The 19,248-nt window shown below is 45.7% G+C and overlaps 1 protein-coding gene across 6 annotated transcripts in view; it reads left to right on the top strand.

Moving 5' to 3' along the window:
- Positions 1 to 589: 589 nt before the first annotated feature.
- HIBCH (3-hydroxyisobutyryl-CoA hydrolase) overlaps positions 590 to 19,248 on the top strand; it is a 92,597-nt gene continuing 73,938 nt past the window's right edge. For 2 of the 6 annotated variants that reach the window (XM_045086485.1, XM_004763391.3), the window contains exons 1-3: positions 641 to 724; positions 1,420 to 1,806; positions 7,583 to 7,625. Coding sequence is in view for 2 of the 6 variants with exons in the window: in XM_004763396.3 (XP_004763453.1) it covers positions 693 to 724; positions 7,583 to 7,625 (75 nt within the window). In the remaining 4 variants the exon portion in view is untranslated. Of the gene's footprint in view, positions 725 to 1,419; positions 1,807 to 7,582; positions 7,626 to 19,248 lie in introns of all 6 variants that reach the window. The other 4 variants (XM_004763396.3, XM_004763389.3, XM_004763393.3 and 1 more) reach the window with 4 other exon arrangements.

The following is a 19,248-nucleotide window of genomic DNA, read 5'->3' as shown; positions in this document are numbered from 1 at the left end:
AAAGAAGAGAATACTAAATTTTTATTTTTCGTTAAAAAAAATCTTAAAATTCAAGCAGTCTTTCATGCCAATGCCTGCTCGTCGGGTCTAGCCCAACAGAGCCTCTAGGGAACAAAAAATATATATTTTTTCTTTTTTAAAGATTTATTTATTTGATAGAGGGGTGAGGGGCAGAGAGAGACTCTCCAGAGCACCCCCCCCCCACTGAGAGGTGAGCCCAACATGGGGCTGGAACCCTGATCCTGAGATCCCGATCGCAGCCAAAGCCTAGCAGAGTCCCATGTGTAACGCACCAGGCAACCAGGGGCCCCAGCCTGGAGCGACCTCTTTCCTCCCAGTCCTCCAGGCTCGGATCCAGGCCGCTCCTTCCGCCCGGCCCCACCCGGCCTCCGCCTTCGCCAAAGCCCCGCCCCCTAACCAAGCCCCACCTCCATCCTCTTCCCCCGCCCTCCCCCCCATTTCCGCCCGCAGCTGTTCTCGCCCCGCCCCTCTGCGTCGCGCCGCCGGCGAGGGGGCGGGGCGGAAAGCCCGTCGTGGGCCTCTCTGGCCGCCTGGAGGACCTGTCCTCTGTGTCCCGCGGCGCAGGGCGGAGCCGGGCGGCGGTGGGCGGGTCTGATGGGAGACCACGCGAGATCGCGAGATCCCGCGGGGCAACGCCCCCTGGCACCTTCCCGCGCGCGGGTTCCTGAGCCATGGGGTCGCCGACGTGGAGGCTCGTGTCCGGGTGAGCGAGCAGCGGCCTAGCGCGGGCTCCCGGGCTGTCGCCGAGGGACAGAGGGTCGCGCGCCGCGGGGGACGGCCCGGCCTCGGAGTCCCCGGCGGCCGTCGGGGGCACGACTCGGACCCGAGCGCACGCCCCGCCGCGCCCCGCCCCTTCCTTCACGGCGCGGTGCGGTGCGGTGCGGCGTGCGGGGCTGCGGCGTGGGGGCCGCCGGCGTGGGGGCCGCGGGGCTGCGGCGTGGGGGCCGCGGGGCTGCGGCGTGCGGGGCGTGCGCGGCCGGTTCTGGGCGGCCCCGAGGCGCGCGTCTGCCGGCCGCCGGCGCTGGTCCGGGCGCGGGGCTTCTCCGGCGGCGGCCCCGGGGCGGTGTGCGCGGAGGTCGGGCGCCTGCGCCGCGGGGACACCGCTGAGCCGCCTCGGACGCCTGCGGAACCCTGTGTCCCCGCGCGCTCTGGCCCTGCCCCGTGGGCTCCACTCGTTCGTGCGTGCCGCGGCCCTGCAGCTCCGGCGTCCTGGGGAGCGCCCCAGGTCAAGACAGCTCTCGGGTTCTCTGGTCGCGTCTGTCCGGGGCGCGAGTCCCGCCGCCTGCACGGGTCGTCCGCTGCGGGTTCGCACGCGAGTGTGACCCGCACGCGCCGGGGCTCGCGGCGTCCGGGAGCTGTTCGCGGTGTTTGACGTTCTCGGACTTCTCCCGCGCGCAGCCTCCGCCTGGGACCCTTCCTGCGGATCCCGATTCCCAGCCGACCCTCTGGCAGCAGCCTGACTCTGCACCCCCGAGTCGGGTCGCTCCTGCCCGTGCCTGCGGCCGTCCTGCTGAAGGTCACTTCACGGCCCGCCGCCCCTTTGCTGAGAAGTTCGCAGAGGTGTCCGCCTCCCGATGGAATCCATAAGAACTCCCTAGTCCTGCTTCCAACCCTCGGCCCGACGTGGCTTCATGGATTCTGCACCGCTTAGGGTTATAGTCTAGCTTCCGGGAGTTCTAGACCCTGCCCGGGCCCTGGAGCCCACCTGGCTGCTTGCTACTGTTTCTCATGAAGACTTTTGAAGTCCCAAAAGAAAGCAGACGAGAAACCAGTACTTAAACAAAGGTAATACTTAGTTGCAAACTCCGATAAGTGTCCTGAAGGGAAGATACAGGTATGAGGGAGATTTGGAAGTGAAGCGGGGGCTCTTCCAAGAGGTCCATCTTTCCGGTGGCCCAGAGTCCTCCCGGCTTTGGGCATCGGCATTGTTCCGGCGCTTGCTCCTGGAGCTGCCTCCTCGTCTTCTACATTGTTGTTTCCCCAGGCTCAGTATTAGATTCTCTTACATTTTGTTCTGGGTTAGGAGTCACGGACCCGAAGGCAGAGGCTAGGAAGGAAGCATTGAGTAATGCTGGCCAGACCTCAGCAGGGTGGGGCCTAGTACGGAACCTGAGAGTTAGAGAAAGTCTCTGTCGCAGGAGGCTGGCTTCTCATCCCGGCAGGCCCTGTTGCCATTGTAGAATGGAGACCCAAGCTTTCTGTAACTATTTTTTCTGGGAAACTGAATTTTTTGGTGAATCTCTTGATCTTAAATGTCTAGTTTTAAAACACTGCTGACCAGACAAAGCACATTAGTAGACCCGGGCAGCGTTCAGGCCACTGGTTTTCAGCGACAGCTGTCTCATTCCTCAAGGACGGGTGAGACGTGCTTACACCTCAGCGGTTATCTTTGAGCCTGACTTTGTGACCTAGCTTCGGTTCTGACGTCTCTTTCAAACTCCGTCTCTCCACTTGCTGTTGAATGTTTCCGTTTATGTCAATACAGTCTCAAGAAACTGAACATGGACTTCATATTTCATTCTACAGACCAGCTCGTTTCCTGGCCAGCCTTTTCAGTACCTGTAGTCTCTTAGCTATCCAAGCTTGACCTCTTATAATTGTTTTTAGCGAGTTTTTTTTCCTTTCCGTTGAGTTTGAACTTCATAATATCTCCTAAGAAATCATTCCTGTGTTTCTACAGCTGCTGTTCATCAGTTCATGCCTGAATTTCTTGGTCTTGGGCTTGATTTTCTGTTCTATTCACCTTCTACCTTGCCTACTTCAGCTATAATCTTCATTAAGCACTATTTTTTAAAAAAAGATTTTATTTATTTATTTGACAGAGATCACAAGCAGGCAAAGAGGCAGGCAGAGAGAGAAGGAAGCGGGCTTCGTGCTGAACAGAGAGCCCGATGCAGGGCTCGATCCCAGGACCCTGAGACCATGACCTGAGCCGAAGGCAGAGGCTTAAGCCACTGACCCACCCAGGCACCCCAAGCACTATTTTCATTATTTCATCTTAAACAGTTCCATGAAGAGTTTAATTTTGTAAACTCATGTGTGATTTATTGAGTAATTTGCGGAAATCTCCTAAATCCTAGTGTTCTCATCCTTCTAAGACAGTTGTTTCTAACTTCAGCATGTATCAGAATCACCTGGAGGGTTTGTTAAGCACAGATTTTTGGGCTCACCCCGAAGTTTTGAATTCAGTAGGTCTGGGGTGGGGCTGACAATTTGCATTTCTGACTTGTGCCCCTGGGATGCTGATGGTGCTGGTCCAGGTGCCACACTTTGAGAACAGCTGCTCCCAGCAGGCAAGTTGAGCACCACCTGGAGGAAGGAAGTCTGATAAAGTGATTTAGTAAATTAGTAGTAGTAGCATGTCCTCTTCATGTCCACCAGATGGCAGTGCTGGAGCCACCAGGAGCGAAAGAGAAGCCCTTCAATTCAGAATTATTTGGGACTGAATAGTCAAATACCTTTTTGAGATGTTAATACCAGATTTTAGATAACGGTTGAGTAGAAATTGGAACAAGTAAAATTAATGTGATTATATGGAGTCTGGTAAGGAACATGCTTATACTTAGGTTTTTCTGTTTTGTAGCAATTGGTCCAGAGCTTTTGGGATCTTTAAAATTCTGTTCACAGTGCTGTGCACTTGCACTTTGTAGGTGTACATTAACTTTCTTTGAATGAGCTGCAATTCTGTCTCATGAGTGAAACTAGAACTTGAAGCTAGGTTTGGGTTCTCTGTGCCACAGGTGGTGCTTAAACTGCTGATAAGACATTGAACTGGCATTTGGGTACTGGTCTGATTAAGGAGTTCAGAGTTATTCTGGATCTAAAGAAATTAGTGCTTACATTTTTCTTTCTTAATTCAGTTTTATCTTTTTGGAAGTTTTTAAGTTCAAAAAAATTTTAAAAATGGTACTTCAGGGGGAGCTTGGGTGGCTCAGTGAGTTAAGCCTCTGCCTTCAGCTCAGGTCATGATCTCAGGGTCCTGGGATCGAGCCCCACATTGGGTTCTCTGCTCAGCGGGGAGCCTGTTTCCCCTCCCCATTCCACTCCCCACCTGCCTCTCTGCCTACTTGTGATCTCTCTCTGTCAAATAAATAAAAAAATAAAATCTTTTTAAAAAAAGATGGTGCTTGAGGGTAAATATTGTTCACATTTTAAAAGCCTATATGAAATCCCTATTTAGAGAATACCCCTAAATAAGCTAGTATTTGTCACTTCAGTTTAATTTTTTCATAAAATACTGATTTAAAAAAATTTTTTTTTTAATTATTTTATTTATTTGACAGACAGAGATCACCAGTAGAGGCAGGCAGAGAGAGGGGGGAAGCAGGCTCCGGGCTGAGCAGGGAGCCTGATGTGGGGCTCGATCCCAGGACCCTGGGATCATGACCCGAGCCAAAGGCAGAGGCCCAACCGACTGAGCCACCCAGGTGCCCCTAAAATACTGATTTTTTAAAAAATATTTTATTTATTTATTGGACAGAGAGAGAGAGATCACAAGTAGGCAGAGAGAGAGAGGAGGAAGCAGGCTCCCCGCTGAGCAGAGAGCCCAATGTGGGACTCGATCCCAGGACCCTGAGATCATGACCCGAGCCGAAGGCAGCGGCTTCACCCACTGAGCCACCCAGGGGCCCCTAAAATACTGATTTTAATGGCAACTTTTTTGAATCATTTGGGGAAGCTTCCAACAAATGCTTATTTGTGCCTGTGCCCCACCCCCAGAGTTTGATTTAATTGGTCTTGGGTATGAACTGGGCTTTGGAATGTTTTACCGGAGTTTCCAGTTGATTCTAATGTGTAGACAAGTTGTGGAATTACTGGGCTAGAATAAGTATGTTACTTGTGGTAAGACAAGTTCAAAATATGCTAGTCTAGAAATGTGAAGTGACAGATTTAAACAAGTTAGTGTTTTTCCTTTTAGGGGGGATAGTAGTATTCAATTTAAAGGTAACATAAGAAGGTAAAAAGAATTCTGGAGAGATGTATTACAAATATTTTCATAAATTCAGTCACCTAAAATGTGGTTACAATGGTGACAATGGGAATATTACGTTTTTTGTTTTGTTTTTAAAGATTTTATTTATTTATTTGACCGAGAGAGAGATCACAAGCAGGCAGAGACGCAGGCAGAGAGAGAGGAGGAAGCAGGCTCCCTGCTGAGCAGAGAGCCCAATGCAGGGATCGATCCCAGGACCCTGAGATCATGACCTGAGCCGAAGGCAGAGGCTTTAACCCACTGAGCCACCCAGGCGCCCTATATTGGTTTTTTTTAGTGCCTCAGCTAAACAGTTGCCCCTCAGATCTCAAAGTATCCTTGAAAAATTAATGCCTTGGTGATTTATAATTTCCCTCAGGTAGTATATGTATCAAACCCCATGCACAGTCCTTAATCAGGCTGCTGCTACAGATTTCCACCTTTGACCTTATTTCAAAAATCTTAAATTTCACTTCTTGATCCCACCTGGGATGGAGCCCAGAGCATCAAGCTTCCTGCTCAGTGGCGAGCTTGTTTCTCCCTCTCCTGCTGCCCCTGCTTGTGCTCTCATGCACTCTTTCTGTCGAAGAAATAAAATCTTAAAAAAGCTTAAAGCATAAAAACACAATTTGATGAATTTTCACAAACCAAACCTATCCATTTTGCTGGCACCTGGATCAAGAAAAGAAGATAATACAATGGGGCCCCTGGGTGGCTCAGTGGGTTTAAACCTCTGCTTTCGGCTCAGGTCATGACCTCAGGGTCTTGGGTTCGAGCCTCCAATTGGGCTCTCTGCTCAGCGGGGAGCCTGCTTCCTCCTCTCTCTCTGCCTGCCTCTCTGCCTGCTTGTGATCTCTGTCTGTCAAATAAATAAATAAAAATCTTCAGAAAAAAAAAAAGTACGAGCATCTCAGAGGCCTTCCTCATGTTCCTTCTAGTCACTGCTTTTACTTATTTAATTGTAGTGTTTACGAAGTACTGAAAAGTGCTCTTCTGAAGTCTGTAGCTCAGTTTTTGTACATATGTATTCAGTCCTGTAACCATCATCTGGATAGAGGTAATTTTTACCACTCCAGATTTCCTCCTGCCCCTTCCCAGCTTCCCCCACCTTCTACCATTTTGACTTCTGTTCTTACAAATCACTTTTGCCAAGCTGTGTCCTAAGCTTTGTATGCCTAGCCAAACACTTTTGAAACAAACTTAGAGGTGCTACGTTTATTTTATAGTTTGCTTTCTTTTTGTAATTTCTATCATGACTATTTTCCGTAAGTATTATTTAAATATGTTTAAATAAACATTTTTGTTGGGTTTGTAATGGTTTTGTATAGATGACCGTTAATAAAAGGTCACTAGAGGTGACTGGACCAAGTTGCTGCCTGCAGCCTTTGCCTCCCCACCGCCAACCCCAAGGTCAGTAAAAAGGAACTCACCTTTAACCTCAGTGGAGCCCATCACTGCAGAAAAAGAACAGCAAGGAGCAGTGGAATATATTAATGATGTACAGAATGCAGTGGACTTGAACAAGCCAATGAGATTTTGAAAGCAGAACAGACGTATAACTCTGCTGACTACCTTTTTTTTTTTTTTTTTTTTTTTTTTTTTTCAAGAAGACGTTGGAATTGATTTCCTAGATCCTACATTTTTGGGTTATGTCACTTATCCACCAGTGTCTGCAGTGCACTATTTGACAGGAGTTGAAGTGACAGAATTCTAAGATATTAAATCAGGTTACAGAATAGATCTTTATTTTGATAGAAAACCTTACTTTGAAAGTAAAGCTCTTTCCCAAGAATTTCATCCAAATCAGAGTGGTGATCCGTCTTCAAAGTCCACTGGAATCAAATGGAATTCTAGAAAGGATTTGACAGAGTGGTAAAGTTAGATGCAGAGTAAAGTCAGCAGGAAGAGAGAGCATGAGTTTACTCTGGTTTACTGATTTTTTTTTTTTTTTTAGATTTTGTTTTTATTTATTTGAGAGAGCGCATGAGAGGGGAAAGGTCAGAGGGAGAAGCAGGCTCCCCGGTGAGCAGGGAGTCCGTTGTGGGACTCGATCCCAGGACTCCAGGGTCATGCCCTTAGGTGAAGGCAGTCCTGTAACCAACTGAGCCACCTAGGCGCCCCTTGAGGATCTGATGGGGGTGCAGGTGAGTTCAGGGAAGGTCATCAGAGATGGTATTTGGCCTAATCTGTTATAGTGCTGCTTGGTTCTTGACAAATGATGAAGGGGGTGAAGGTGATGATGAGTTGGAGGAGGGAGAGGAGGAAGATGTAGAAATGACTGATGGAACTCTAGTGGAGTCTAACCTTCTAAAGTTTTCTCCAGGCCCTGGGAGCAATTGCAGTCTTCCCACCTCCCCCACCTCGTGTTCAGCTGCCTTTTTTTTTTTTTTTTTTTGAAGTCCTTTCTCCTTTATATCATGGTTTCCAATTTGTCTTGGGGGGACATACCTTGAACAGAATGAAGGGGAAAAGAATCTCTACCCATTTTTGTTTCAGATTCACTTTTTTCCTAATACCTTTCAGAAGAGGCTAAAACAAAAGGAAATGTGGTGTTTATGACTGAGATATTGTATTCTACATTTGTTTCAGGTTTAATTCATTGAACAGGACTAATGTCATACTGCAGCATTTGGTAAGTTTGCATTTTGTTTTGTTGGCATTGTTAGATTATGATGTGTAATGTAAAATGTCATCATTAGGGAAGTAGAGGAATATTGGCAGATTTTGTTGTCCTTCATGCGCCATGGTTCCCAATTTTATAGTGTCAAGGCTTGACACATAACTAGGAGATGGTATAAGGTTATGCATAAGAGCATGGACCTTCAAGTCAGAATGCTTGGGTTTACGTAATGGGTCTACTACTTAATCTTTGGTAGGTTACCTCATCTCTCTCAACTTCTTTTTAGACATTATAAGGTGGATATAATAATACCTATCTTAGAGTGCTTATGAATAATAAATACTTCATTTAAAAATCTAGTGCTTGGCGTGTAATCATTTCATACCTGCTAGCTACAGTTGTACTTAAAATAGTCTTCCGGAGCTTAGATGCCTTGGGTACCCTTTCAGAGATACTTTTAGCTTACCATTTTAGGAGGAAGAAACAATTTTTATTCATTTTTGTTTCTCTGTGCTATGGACTGAGTCTTTGTACCATCCCAGAATTCATATGTTGAAATCTAATACCCAATGCGATGGTATTTGGCGGTGGGGCCTTTAGGAGATGATTAGGTCATGAGGGTGCTGTTCTCATGAATGGGGTCAGTGACTCTATAAGAGACACCCCGGAGAGCTTCCTCACCTGTTTTGCCTGATGAGGAGGATGCAGTGAGAAGACAGCCTTCTGTGAACCAGAAAGAGGGACTTCATGAGGCACTGAATTAGCAGGTCCCTTGATTTTGGACTTACCAGCCTTTAGAATTGTGAGACGTGTTGTGCTGAGCCCTCCAGTCTGTGATATTTTTCTTAAAGCAATGCAGACGGACCAAGTACTCTCGTATAGTCTGACAGGCGCCTTGCACATAAAAATAAGCACTTACTGTAGGTCACGTCCTCTTCCAAGCACTTGGTGAGTACTGCTCAGTTGGTTCTCTTTGTGGTCCTGTAGAGTCGGCACTACAGCTCTTTTATCTGCAATTCTGAAACCTCAGAATCAAAGGTTTGTGGTTAGTTTGTGATAAGTGCATTTTGTGACAAAAATCGGACTTGAATGTCCTTGAGGCTCTTTTGTCTTTCTTCTAACAAGTGCAGATGTTCACAGTTGATGCAGAAGTGTTAAAGCGTTTTATCGCAGTGTGCTGACCAGGTTCCACTTGGGATTTTTTATTTTCTTTAATACATATTGTGTTACCTTTCCAAAATCTAGAAAATTTTCTGGATTTCAAAACACATCCGGACCCAAGGGTTTTTGGTTAAGGGATTATGGCCTTACCCCTATTTAATGGGTTAGAAGTGGAGGGATGAGAGGCTGTGTAATATACCTCCGTGTCATCAGCTGGTAAATAGAGTGGGATTTGAGTCAAGTCTGGCTCCGTCGACTTCCCTGCTGCGCTCCCTTGCAGCTGACGTAGAGTGGGTGTTGGGTACCGATCGCAGAATGCGTCTCAGGCCTGAGTGGAGACGAGCAACTAAAGACTGGAGTCCCCCTTCCTACCCTTGATATTTTAGTACGTAGGCATAGGAACTGAGGAGCTTCCTGGAAAGAGGACATAAAACATGCTGCTGATTCACATTTACACGTCAGCCCCCAGGTAGAGGAGAACGGTAAGACGGAATCCAGTTCACCTGGACTGTGGTTACCTAAGGCACAAACTGCACCCAAGGAAGGGAGGTAAACCGAACTTCTTCAGGGCCTGAGGGCTGAATTGTCTTGGTCCCAGTGTTGGCTTTTAGATGCCCTTCAGAAGTAGGCTGTTTCCCACGCAGTCCTTCTGTGGCCCTAATGTTTGAGTCTGTAGGCTCCAAGAGTCTGTTTTCTGGTGCACGGTATGCTTGTTCTAGGTGGCAAGAATGGTGACATAGGAGAATGGAGGTTACATTCAGGGCTTTCTGAGTGTCTGTTATACGGAGTGCGAAGCAGTGATGGGTGTGGAGAGTTTACCCAGGATCGGATGTGGAGAGACTCTGTGGATGTTTTTGAAGTTGATAAGGAGTCATAGACCATTTCTGAATGACAGGGACAAGATTGAAATTGTGTTTTAGCAAAATTGCTCTGATGGCAGTGTGAAGGATAGACTGTCAGGCAGAGGTTCTGGAGATCTGCCAGGAAGGAAGATTGTGGTGATCCTGCGTGGTTACAATATGGGAATTGAACAGGGTGAATAGATAAGAGAGTCATTTTGGAAATGGATTCTCTGGTACTTGGTAACTGCCTCAGATTGTTGGCAGAGAGGGGAACAAGTAGGAATCAGGGAGAGCACCAACATCTTGAGCTTTGTTGACTGAGAACATGGTGATGCCTTAACCTGTTGTAGGGAACAGAGGAGGAGAGAGATTTGTTGGGGAGAAATATGTTGGTAAATTTGGTTTTTACCAAATTGATCATGGGGCACATGTCGTTGCTCCTGTTATCCTAGTAGGCAATTGGAAATAGGGGCGTGGGCTTCTGGAGAAGTAAAGATACAGATGAAGGTTTGAGCCAGGCGCTTAGAGATCATAATTGAAGATGTAAAGGAGAAGGTATCACAGAAGGCGAGAGAATAGAGTATTGCCATGTGGAAGAATTGACCAACCCAGTTTGAAGTCAGGAAGGATTGAGTGAAGCTTGAGTAGTCCGCATTTATGAAATGCTGTTTGGTGCTAAGAATCTTGCTTATATTGTGCTTGGTGTCTTATTTGGGTTACAGTAATTTAAATTCAGTGGCATTCAACATTAGCTGGAAATTGATGAAAATCTTAGGAGTGGGAAGGCTATGTGATGGGGATAAAGAGGAAAGTCAGATGTCAAAAAAAATCATGTTCTGCTTCAGGTAGGATATTTTCTTGGGTGTCTCTTTGGTTGCAACCTGGTTTGATGGCAGCGGATGTTACATATAATGAAAGATCTAAGATTGGGATTTGGGTATCGACAGTGCAACTTGCTCTAGGCTTATGTCACAGCAGGACTGCATCACTAGAATGATGAATTGCTCATTCAGCTTATTAAACATTTTTGGGATGCCTCCTATGTACCAGGTACTGGTTTTTCCTCAGAGGAAAGTTTTCATTTCTCACAATGTTTATGAAGGCTCTGAAGTGTTTTCCAAAATGTAGCCTGCAAGGAGCACCTGGGTGGCTCAGTGGGTTAAGCCTCTGCCTTTGGCTCAGGTCATGATTTCGGGGTCCTGGGATCGAGTCCCACATCGGGCTCCCTGCTTGGTGGGGAGCCTGCTTCCCCCTCTCTCTCTGCCTGCCTCTCTGCCTGCTTGTGATTCTCTCTCTGTCAAATAAATAAAATCTCTAACCCCCCCCCCCACACAAAATAAAAAAAAAAAATGTAGTCTGCAAAATACAAGTTCCAAGAGGTAAATATTCCATGAAAAAAAAAGTTTAATCATGTAAGAAAACTGCTCATTGTATTTTAAATGTTTACATTTAATATTTGCATATTAAATACAAAAAATGTAGCAATGAAACTTACTTTACATTGGTTTAAGTTTCCCCCACACTGATTTGACCGTGGGCCATTTATCCTCCTCATCCTTTTGTACACTTGGGGGAATGTTGCTACTATGGATTTTGCCAGCGTAGATATTCCAAAGTTGGGTGTGTTTTGGGGATTTTATTTTGGCAGACTTCATGCTTTCAGTTCAGCACAGCTGTGTGTTGATGGTGTTCATATATTTTAGCGAGTTTCCTTCATTTCTCTCTTGAATAGATGTAAATAATGGGTCACTCAGTCTTTACAGGAGTGGAGAAAGTTCTGGGTGAGGGGGATGAAGTGGGTGAGATGATATCATTTGAAGAAGGTAATTGGGACAGTCAGATTAGGAGCTGTAATGGTTAGAGCTTCTGTTCTAGAATGAGAGAAACCTGGTCCTGCCCCAGACCTGTGTGATTCCAGGTAAGTGATCTAACTTCTCTGGGCCTTAGTCTCCTTATCTGTGGAAAGGGGTTCCTGGTATATAATTCATTAGGGGGGATTTTGAGGATTATGTGAAGTGTTTAGTCAAGGGGTTAGCATTGTGTTCATAGAAAACTTTTAAAAAGCAAAGTAGGGGGTGCCTGGGTGGCTCAGTGGGTTAAGCAGCTGCCTTCAGCTCAGGTCATGATCTCAGGGTCTTGGGATCGAGTCCCGCATCGGACTCTCTGCTCAGCAGGGAGCCTGCTTCCTCCCTCTCTCTCTGCTCTCTCTCTGCCTACTTGTGATCTCTTTCTGTCAAATAAATAGATAAGATCTTTAAAAATAAATAAATAAAAAATAAAAAGCAAATTAAAAATCAACAGATTTGCTCGTTGGCTAAGAAAATATTTGTAAATAAAAGTAAATATGGGGGCGCCTGGGTGGCTCAGAGCGTTAAGCATCTGCCTTCGGCTCAGGTCATGATCTCAGGGTCCTGGGATCGAGCCCCGCATTGGGCTCCCTGCTCAGCGGGAAGCCTGCTTCCCCCTCTCTCTCGGCCTGTCAAATAAATAAATAAAATCTTAAAATATATATACATATAAATGTGAACCTGTTGTCTTTCCTGGATGAACAATAAAGATTTAAGAAAGTTCTAATTCCCACCTTAAATTACTTTGCCTTCTTTAAAATAGCTCTGGCTAGAAGCATTTCTTCTTTCCCTTCTGTGTTCTACTGTAGCCTTCTCCCCGCCCCCCAACTTGGAGTTGTACGAGAATTTCATTTCTGACTCTAGTCTGTAATATTTCCTAATATGATAAATTTTTCTTCAGAGAAACCTTTTCTAGGTTTTAGTTAAAAAATTGCGATACTTTTGGAAAAGGATTTATTTTTTCCTACAGAATTAACATAAATTATGCTAATACTGGAAAGTTCATCTTTTTTTCTTCTACCCTTTTGCTTGAGTAATTTTGTTTAGTGCGCTAATATTTATTTTTAGGTTTTGAGAAGGCCATCAATCTTTCCAGATAGGAAAAAAAATCCTTTTATTCATCTATTCATTTCCGTCATTCTAGTAGCATTAATAGGATATTCTGGGATATTCTTTCCCCAAAGTCTGACTCTCTGTAAAAGTCCTACAAAAACACTTGGCTATAGTTCTTGGAGATCCATGCTGAAAAATACTCGTGCATCCCTATAATAGCAGAAGTTGAAGATCACTCGGTGTTTATCAGTAGGGTCCTGACTCAGTTGGTGTGTGAGGATGCACAGCTGTTCAAAATAGGTAGCGTGCTTGTGCATTCAGCAAAGTCCTGAGAAATTCTGTAGGTTAAATGGCCTGTTTTCAACAGATTGCAAGAAAAAGAGAGGAAGGAAGGGAGAGCTTGTAGATTAAAAGACTCGAAAAACAGGAGTGCCTGGGTGGCTCCGTCGGTTAAGTGTCTGACTCTTGACTTTGGTCTCAGGGCATGATCTCCGGGTTGTTGAGCTCAAGCCCCGCATTTGGCTCAGCGCCGGGTGTGACGCTGCTTGAGATCCTTTCCCTCCCTCACCCCTACTCCCGTCTCTCTCACTCAAGAAAAAAAAAGGCTTAAAAATATATCTATTTTAAAAAAAAAAACAACAATGTGTTTTTGCATGTACACTTAGTGTTACTGTAAAAACTAGGACAGTTATATTTTTAGAGAAAGGGAGAGGCCTGGGATTGGGGTGGGTAGGGTAGAGGGCCAAGGGCTTTTGGGGCTGGCTGGGCAGCACTCGGTTTGGGATTTAATATTTTACACCGCTTACAAACTAAGAGTTAGCCTTCTACTGTCTTATGGATGTTGGCAGAAGATGTGAAGCTCTTGAGTTAGAGCCCAAGGATTCTCCGTGGCATGTGCAGCAGCATTGAATGTCATGTTTGTGTTGGGTTTCTCTTGCTCCCCAAGTTCTACTGGGGTGACACGGAAGGCTCAGATGAATGCGTACATATGCAGTGGGTCGCATTATAGGTCAGCACTGCTGAATACGGGCAATCTGCTGGTTTGTAGCAGAACCTGCTCTCCTGTCCCAGAGGGGGACATCACCTTTTTTTTTTTTTTTTTTTTTTTTTTTAATTTAAACTTACTTGCAGCAAATACAGCCCTGAAAATGACCGAGGCAAAGAGCACGGTCAGGCCCTTGGGTTCATGACGTACATGGCACTAGAGTACAAGGAGACGGTTCATGACATATATGGCTCTAGAGTACAAGGAGACCCCAGGGCCCATGGCAGGCAGTATATTCTGACAGCCAAGTCAGAAGTGAGTCATTGCAGACGTACGTGGTAGAAGGTGACCAGACTGGAGTAGGGATTAGTGGGCTAGTCCAGTATGACTGTTGTCCTTTTACATCAAGGGAAGATTCGGAGATCGGTGTACCAGGAGGAGGCCATGTGAAGAGTGGAATTAGGCTGCTGCAAGGCGAGGGTCTGTCAGAAGCTGGGACCGCAGCCTGGAACCGATCTGGCCCAGCCGTCTCGAGAGGAGTGTGGGTCTCTGATACCCTCATCTCGGGCTCGTCGCCTCCAGGCCGTGAGACAGTAGCTCTCTGTTGTTGAAGCCATTTAGTTTGTGGTTCTTCGTTACAACAGCCCTAGCAAATGAATACAGCCCCCATGCCATGTTTGTCAGAATTAAGAACGTTGGTATATTACTGTTAACCTGAAACTTTATTTGGATTTCACCATTTTTTCCCTTAACATTCTGTTTCAGGATCCAAGCCAGAATACCATATTGCATTTCTTTGTCATGTCTCCTTCGTTTTCTGTAGTCTGTGACAGTTTCTGAGTCTTAATTTTTGTGACCTTGAATGTTTGTGGGGGGAGTGTTAGCCTATAGAATATCCTCTAATCTGGGCTGTGTGTGTTCTCGTTTGTTGTGAATCATCAGACTGCAGTTGAAGGCTTTTTTTTTTTTTTTTTTTTTGAAGAGAATATCACAAAGGAAAAGCCTTTCTCATCACATTGTGACAGGGTATCTGGGCTTTGATGGATGCGTCTGCGGTTAGTGACAGTCACGTAACACAGCGGGTGATGCTGACCTTTATTACTCGGTTGAAGTTGTGTTTGTTGGGTTTCTCCTCTCTCAAGTTATTTTCCCCTTTTCACCTTCTGTTCTTTGGAAGCAAGCTCAGCCCACACTCAGAGGGTGAGGGGAGTAAGCTCTGCCTACTGGGAAGGGATTTTTACATATATTATCTGGAAATCTTCTGTAGGGAAGATCGTTCTCCATTGATTTATTCAGTAATTTGTATCAGAGTGGACTCAGTGATTTTTATTTTATTCTTTGGGTTATACTCCAGTTTCACATTTGTTGTGTTGTTACTGAGATTCTTCTCGCTTTGGCCATTAGGAATTCCTTCATTTCGGTTCTTGTGTCCTTTTGATATGATCCTGTCCTTCTAATAGCTATATATTTTTAACACCTCCTTACTTTTTGGTACTAGAAGGTGTGCTCTGGGCTCTCATGTTTTCCTTATCAGGAGTCAGACATTTCTTCAGGGAGCCCTGGTTGTCTTTATTGGAATCAAGATCTGCGCCTTGGGAGTGCTCTTTGATACTGGGGGATGATGGCTTTCTCCGGGGCACAGAGCAAGGGTGATGTGTGTGTGTAGAGCAGAGTATATGAACACGGTATACTAACTCGAGCGTCTGTACCTGTCTGTGGTCGTCTCCCTGTTCCGTGTGTCTATCTCAGCTTCGCTCAAGTTCATACTGTTGACATCCCCAGTGCCACAGGGCGGGGCTCATATAGCTTCCCTTCTTGCTTATTGTAACTTTTCTCTGTTGCGCGTTTCACCTTAGTGTACCTGCAAAGCAGTTTCAGAATTGTGAACCACCCCCAGGAAAAACGAATTTACCAACCAGAGCACAGTATTGATGTACAGTTAGTTCCTTTTGTATTCAAATGACTGTTTTCCAGAGTTCTGTAGGGTTGCTCCCCTGCAGCTACCACCACGATTACTCAGTGAGGTTATGTCATACGTGTGTAATTCAGTTAGATTTGTCCTAGTCTGCATTCCGTGTTGGAATCCCATGGCGTCTTAGCCATCTTAAATGTATGCAGACCAGACATTTCGTGACATCTGTGTCTGTGGGTTTTGACAGATGCCTAAATCCTGCATCTACCACCTCAAGACGATATAAGCGGTTCTTTGACCCTAAAACTGCCCCTGGCTTCACCTGCCCCCAACCACTGATCTGTGTTGTCCCTCTAAAGTTTTGTCCTTTGTAGAATGTCTTAGGAATAGAATCATACAATATATGGGCTTTGGGGTTTGGGATCCTTTCACTTGACAAAATGCATTTTGTCAAAATTTGTCAAAATGTTATGTGAATTGATAAAATTGATCATTTTTATTACTGAATGGTATACCATTTTGGGATAAATTGTCCATTTCTGTGTTGAAGAGCATTTTAATTACTTCCAGTTTTTATCAATTATGTTACCAAACATTTTTTTGTACAGGTTTTTGTGTGAACATAACTTTTTAATTACTTGGGTAAATGCATGTGGTGGAACAGCTGGGTTGTATGGTAAATCTATGTATAACTTTATAAAAATTTGCCAGATTGTCTCCCAAAGTGGTCATACGATTTTACATTTTCAAGATCGAGCATGTCTTTTGTTCTGTATCTTTGGCAGCATGTTGTTGTCTGTTTTTGGATTCTAATGTGTGAAGTGTTATCTCATTGTGGTTTTAATTTGCATTTTGCTAATGATCTCCTGATTATTTTTGAGCATTTCCTATGTTTGTCATCCTTTTATGTTTGGTGAAGATCTTCGGATTTTTTTTTTTTTTTTTTTGGCCCATTTAATATTGGGTTGTTTTTCCTTATTGAGGTGTTTTTTTATTACCCCCCTTTTTGTTTTTTAGAGAAAGAGTGAATGGTTGGTGGGGAGGGACTGAGGGAGAATGAGAGAATCTTAAGCAGGCTCCATGCCCAGCATGGGTCCCAACACAGGGCTCAGTCTCCTGACCCTGAGATCATGACCTGAGCCTAAATCAAGAGTTGAATGCCTAACTGACTGAGTCACCCATGTGCCCCTTTCTTACTGAGTTTTAAGAGTTGTTTATATATTTTGGATGCAAGTTCTTTACCAGATATGTGAAAGCCAAGTGTTTTCTTCCAATTTCTGGCTTGTCTTTCATTTTCTTAATAGTATCTTTTGCAGAATGGAAGTTTTTAATGTTGATGTAATTCAGTTTATCAGTGTTTTTCTTTTATGGATCATGCTTTTGGTGTTGTATTCCGTTAAGCCTTAATGTTTGAAAGACATTCTGAACCAGAGTTTCAGGTTCTTACAAGTGTTTCTGTCCCTCCCCCAGGGATAGGGTGCTTTTTTTCTTTGCCCCCACCCCACCCCGCAGTTGTGGTTCGTAAACACTGTCCCTGGAGATTAAGGCTTTTGTTTCACAGGCCTCCATTTCTATCCCCCCACTGCATCGAGGCTCCACTAGAACCCTGGGCTACAGGCTTTGAAGTCCTTCCTCACTCCCCTGCAAATTTAGCCTTTTTGCTTTTTACGGAAGATGAGGGGAAAGGATTTAGCTGCACCTGCTGTTTCTCTACCCCAGCCAGTACCACACCGAGGAGCTTCCTTCAGTTTTCCCGGGGAGAGCCTGGCTGGGGTCCAGGAGGAAAAGCCAGCCCGGATCGAAATTCCTGCATGACTGTAACCCGCAGGAGCTTCATACTATCACATTTGCCCACACTTGGTCTCTAGCAAGTCATCAAAAATTCTAATTAATCTTCCTGAAAGCTTTTGCCTGCAGCTAGCAAATATTCTGGTCCTGTGTCTCCCTGAAGGCACCTGCCACTCTCCAGCTTTTACTCCAGCTGCTTGCCCTGTCACCTCATTCTCTGGCTGAGCTTCCCAGAAACCATTACTTTGCAGTCTGCTCCGCCTTTCTTCTTGTTTCAAGGTCGCGATGAGCATCTTTCAATATCTCTGAGCTATAGTTTCAGCTCTTAGCATCTCTGAAACCAAAGAATAAAGCTTTAAAGGATTGCCTCTGGTATTGGGTGATAATTTATATAAACTGTTCAGTGAAAACGATCATGAAACTTTTTTTTGACAGGGGCCTGGTAAATTGCACTTGGTTCAAACAGAAATTTAATTAGTATGGAAAGTTTATTAATACTTGTATTTAACATGTTTATATGATATGAAAACTTTTTTCTGTATTTTAAGATTGAAAATGATGTGGATATCTAAAACTGCAGCTTTTACAGTGTTTCGTCTGTCTTTTTCTGTGAGTAAGGGTTGATCTAAGAAATAGAACCACTGTGGGTATTATTGAAGGGGAGAAGGTGCCTTGTCCTTTGAACACAGCGAGATATCAAATCATTCCAAACACCCAGGAAGTTGGTCTGAAGACTGAGAGAACGAACTGCACAGCTAGAGGGAGACCCGAGACCACGTGGCAGAAGATAGGAGGTGTGGAGACCTGATTTGGGGACAAAAGAATCATGGATGCTTTGTAGGGGAGGGAACCCTGATCAGGGAGAGAGGAGAGAAAGAGACTGAGTGTGAGTGCAAGTGCACACACAGGGTGCAGGGCGTTGCACAAGAAGAACATGTCTCCCAAACAAGGGAGGCTGATAATGGCAAGTTTTTACAAGCATCCGAGCTCAAAGTCTGAAGTTGGAGGAGTCCATGCCATTACTGGGGTGGAGCCTGGCAGGTATAGAGGTGCTCTGTGGAGGAGGAGGGCAGAGGCCCGGTTGTGGACAGCGTGGTTTGAAGATCCCCTGGGTTGCGCTGGGAGACAGTCTGAGCCATTGGACACCATTGAGCTGCTCTGTTCATTAGCATAAGAAACAGCTTCTGAGGGCCTCTAACCTGGATGCTGGCTTTTTGCTGTGTTTAACCATAAGCTCCAAGCCCCTGTGCGTTCCATGTATCTGCCCTTCTGGGACAAAACAGCACTAGCCACAGCCCCGTGAGACCCTCCCCAGAGGATCAGCGGATGTTAGCACCGTGCTGTATCCCTAAAGTGTGGAGTTTTGAAACCCAGCCAGCATGCTTGAGGTAGAACAGAGGAGTACTGACTGGGCCAGCGGGCGGGCACACAGCTCGGAAAAGACAGGGTGAAGGCAGGGATCTGAGGGAAGCCTGGGACAGATGAGCGGAGATTGTTTTCTCTTTTGTGAGTGTTTGCTCAACAGTGGCAGGCACAAACTCCCCTCTCTGGGGACAGGAGAGCTGGCCGATGTCATTTTTATCCCCACCCGTCAGCAGACAGGCTTCGGTGAGCAGCACAGTGCCCACAGTGGAGGCTTTGGGCACATACACTAGGCCTTGCTCCCTGTGCAGTGCTTTTTTCACTAGGGCAAGTGTGCCTGAGAGAGCAGCAGTGAGTCCCCCCCGCCCCCCGCCCCCCGCCTCTCACCCACCAGTGTTGACCATAAAGTGCAGAGCTTCAGCTCTAGGGGGAATAGGATCTAGCTGCTTTTAAGGAGCAGACCAGAACACATCAAGTTAACACTTGCCACACGGTGGACAAGGCCCGAATATTCCCACTGCAAGCAAGGAGGAACTCTGCAGGGGACTGACCTGAAGGAAGGAGCAGGGAAAACAAGTGCAGAATGCACACAGCAGACACCAGAAACCCTTTCTGAAGTGTCAGGCCCAGGGCAGTGTGTGACTTCTTCATAATGTAGCCGTTACTCTCAGGAGCAGGAAACATA

This window comes from Mustela putorius, unplaced genomic scaffold (genome assembly GCF_011764305.1).
Source record: "Mustela putorius furo isolate JIRA1106 unplaced genomic scaffold, ASM1176430v1.1 tig00000992_pilon_pilon_pilon, whole genome shotgun sequence".
Lineage (NCBI taxonomy): Eukaryota > Metazoa > Chordata > Mammalia > Carnivora > Mustelidae > Mustela > Mustela putorius.
The sequence above is the reverse complement of the archived record's forward strand: the minus strand, read 5'-3'. Positions and strand labels throughout refer to the sequence as shown.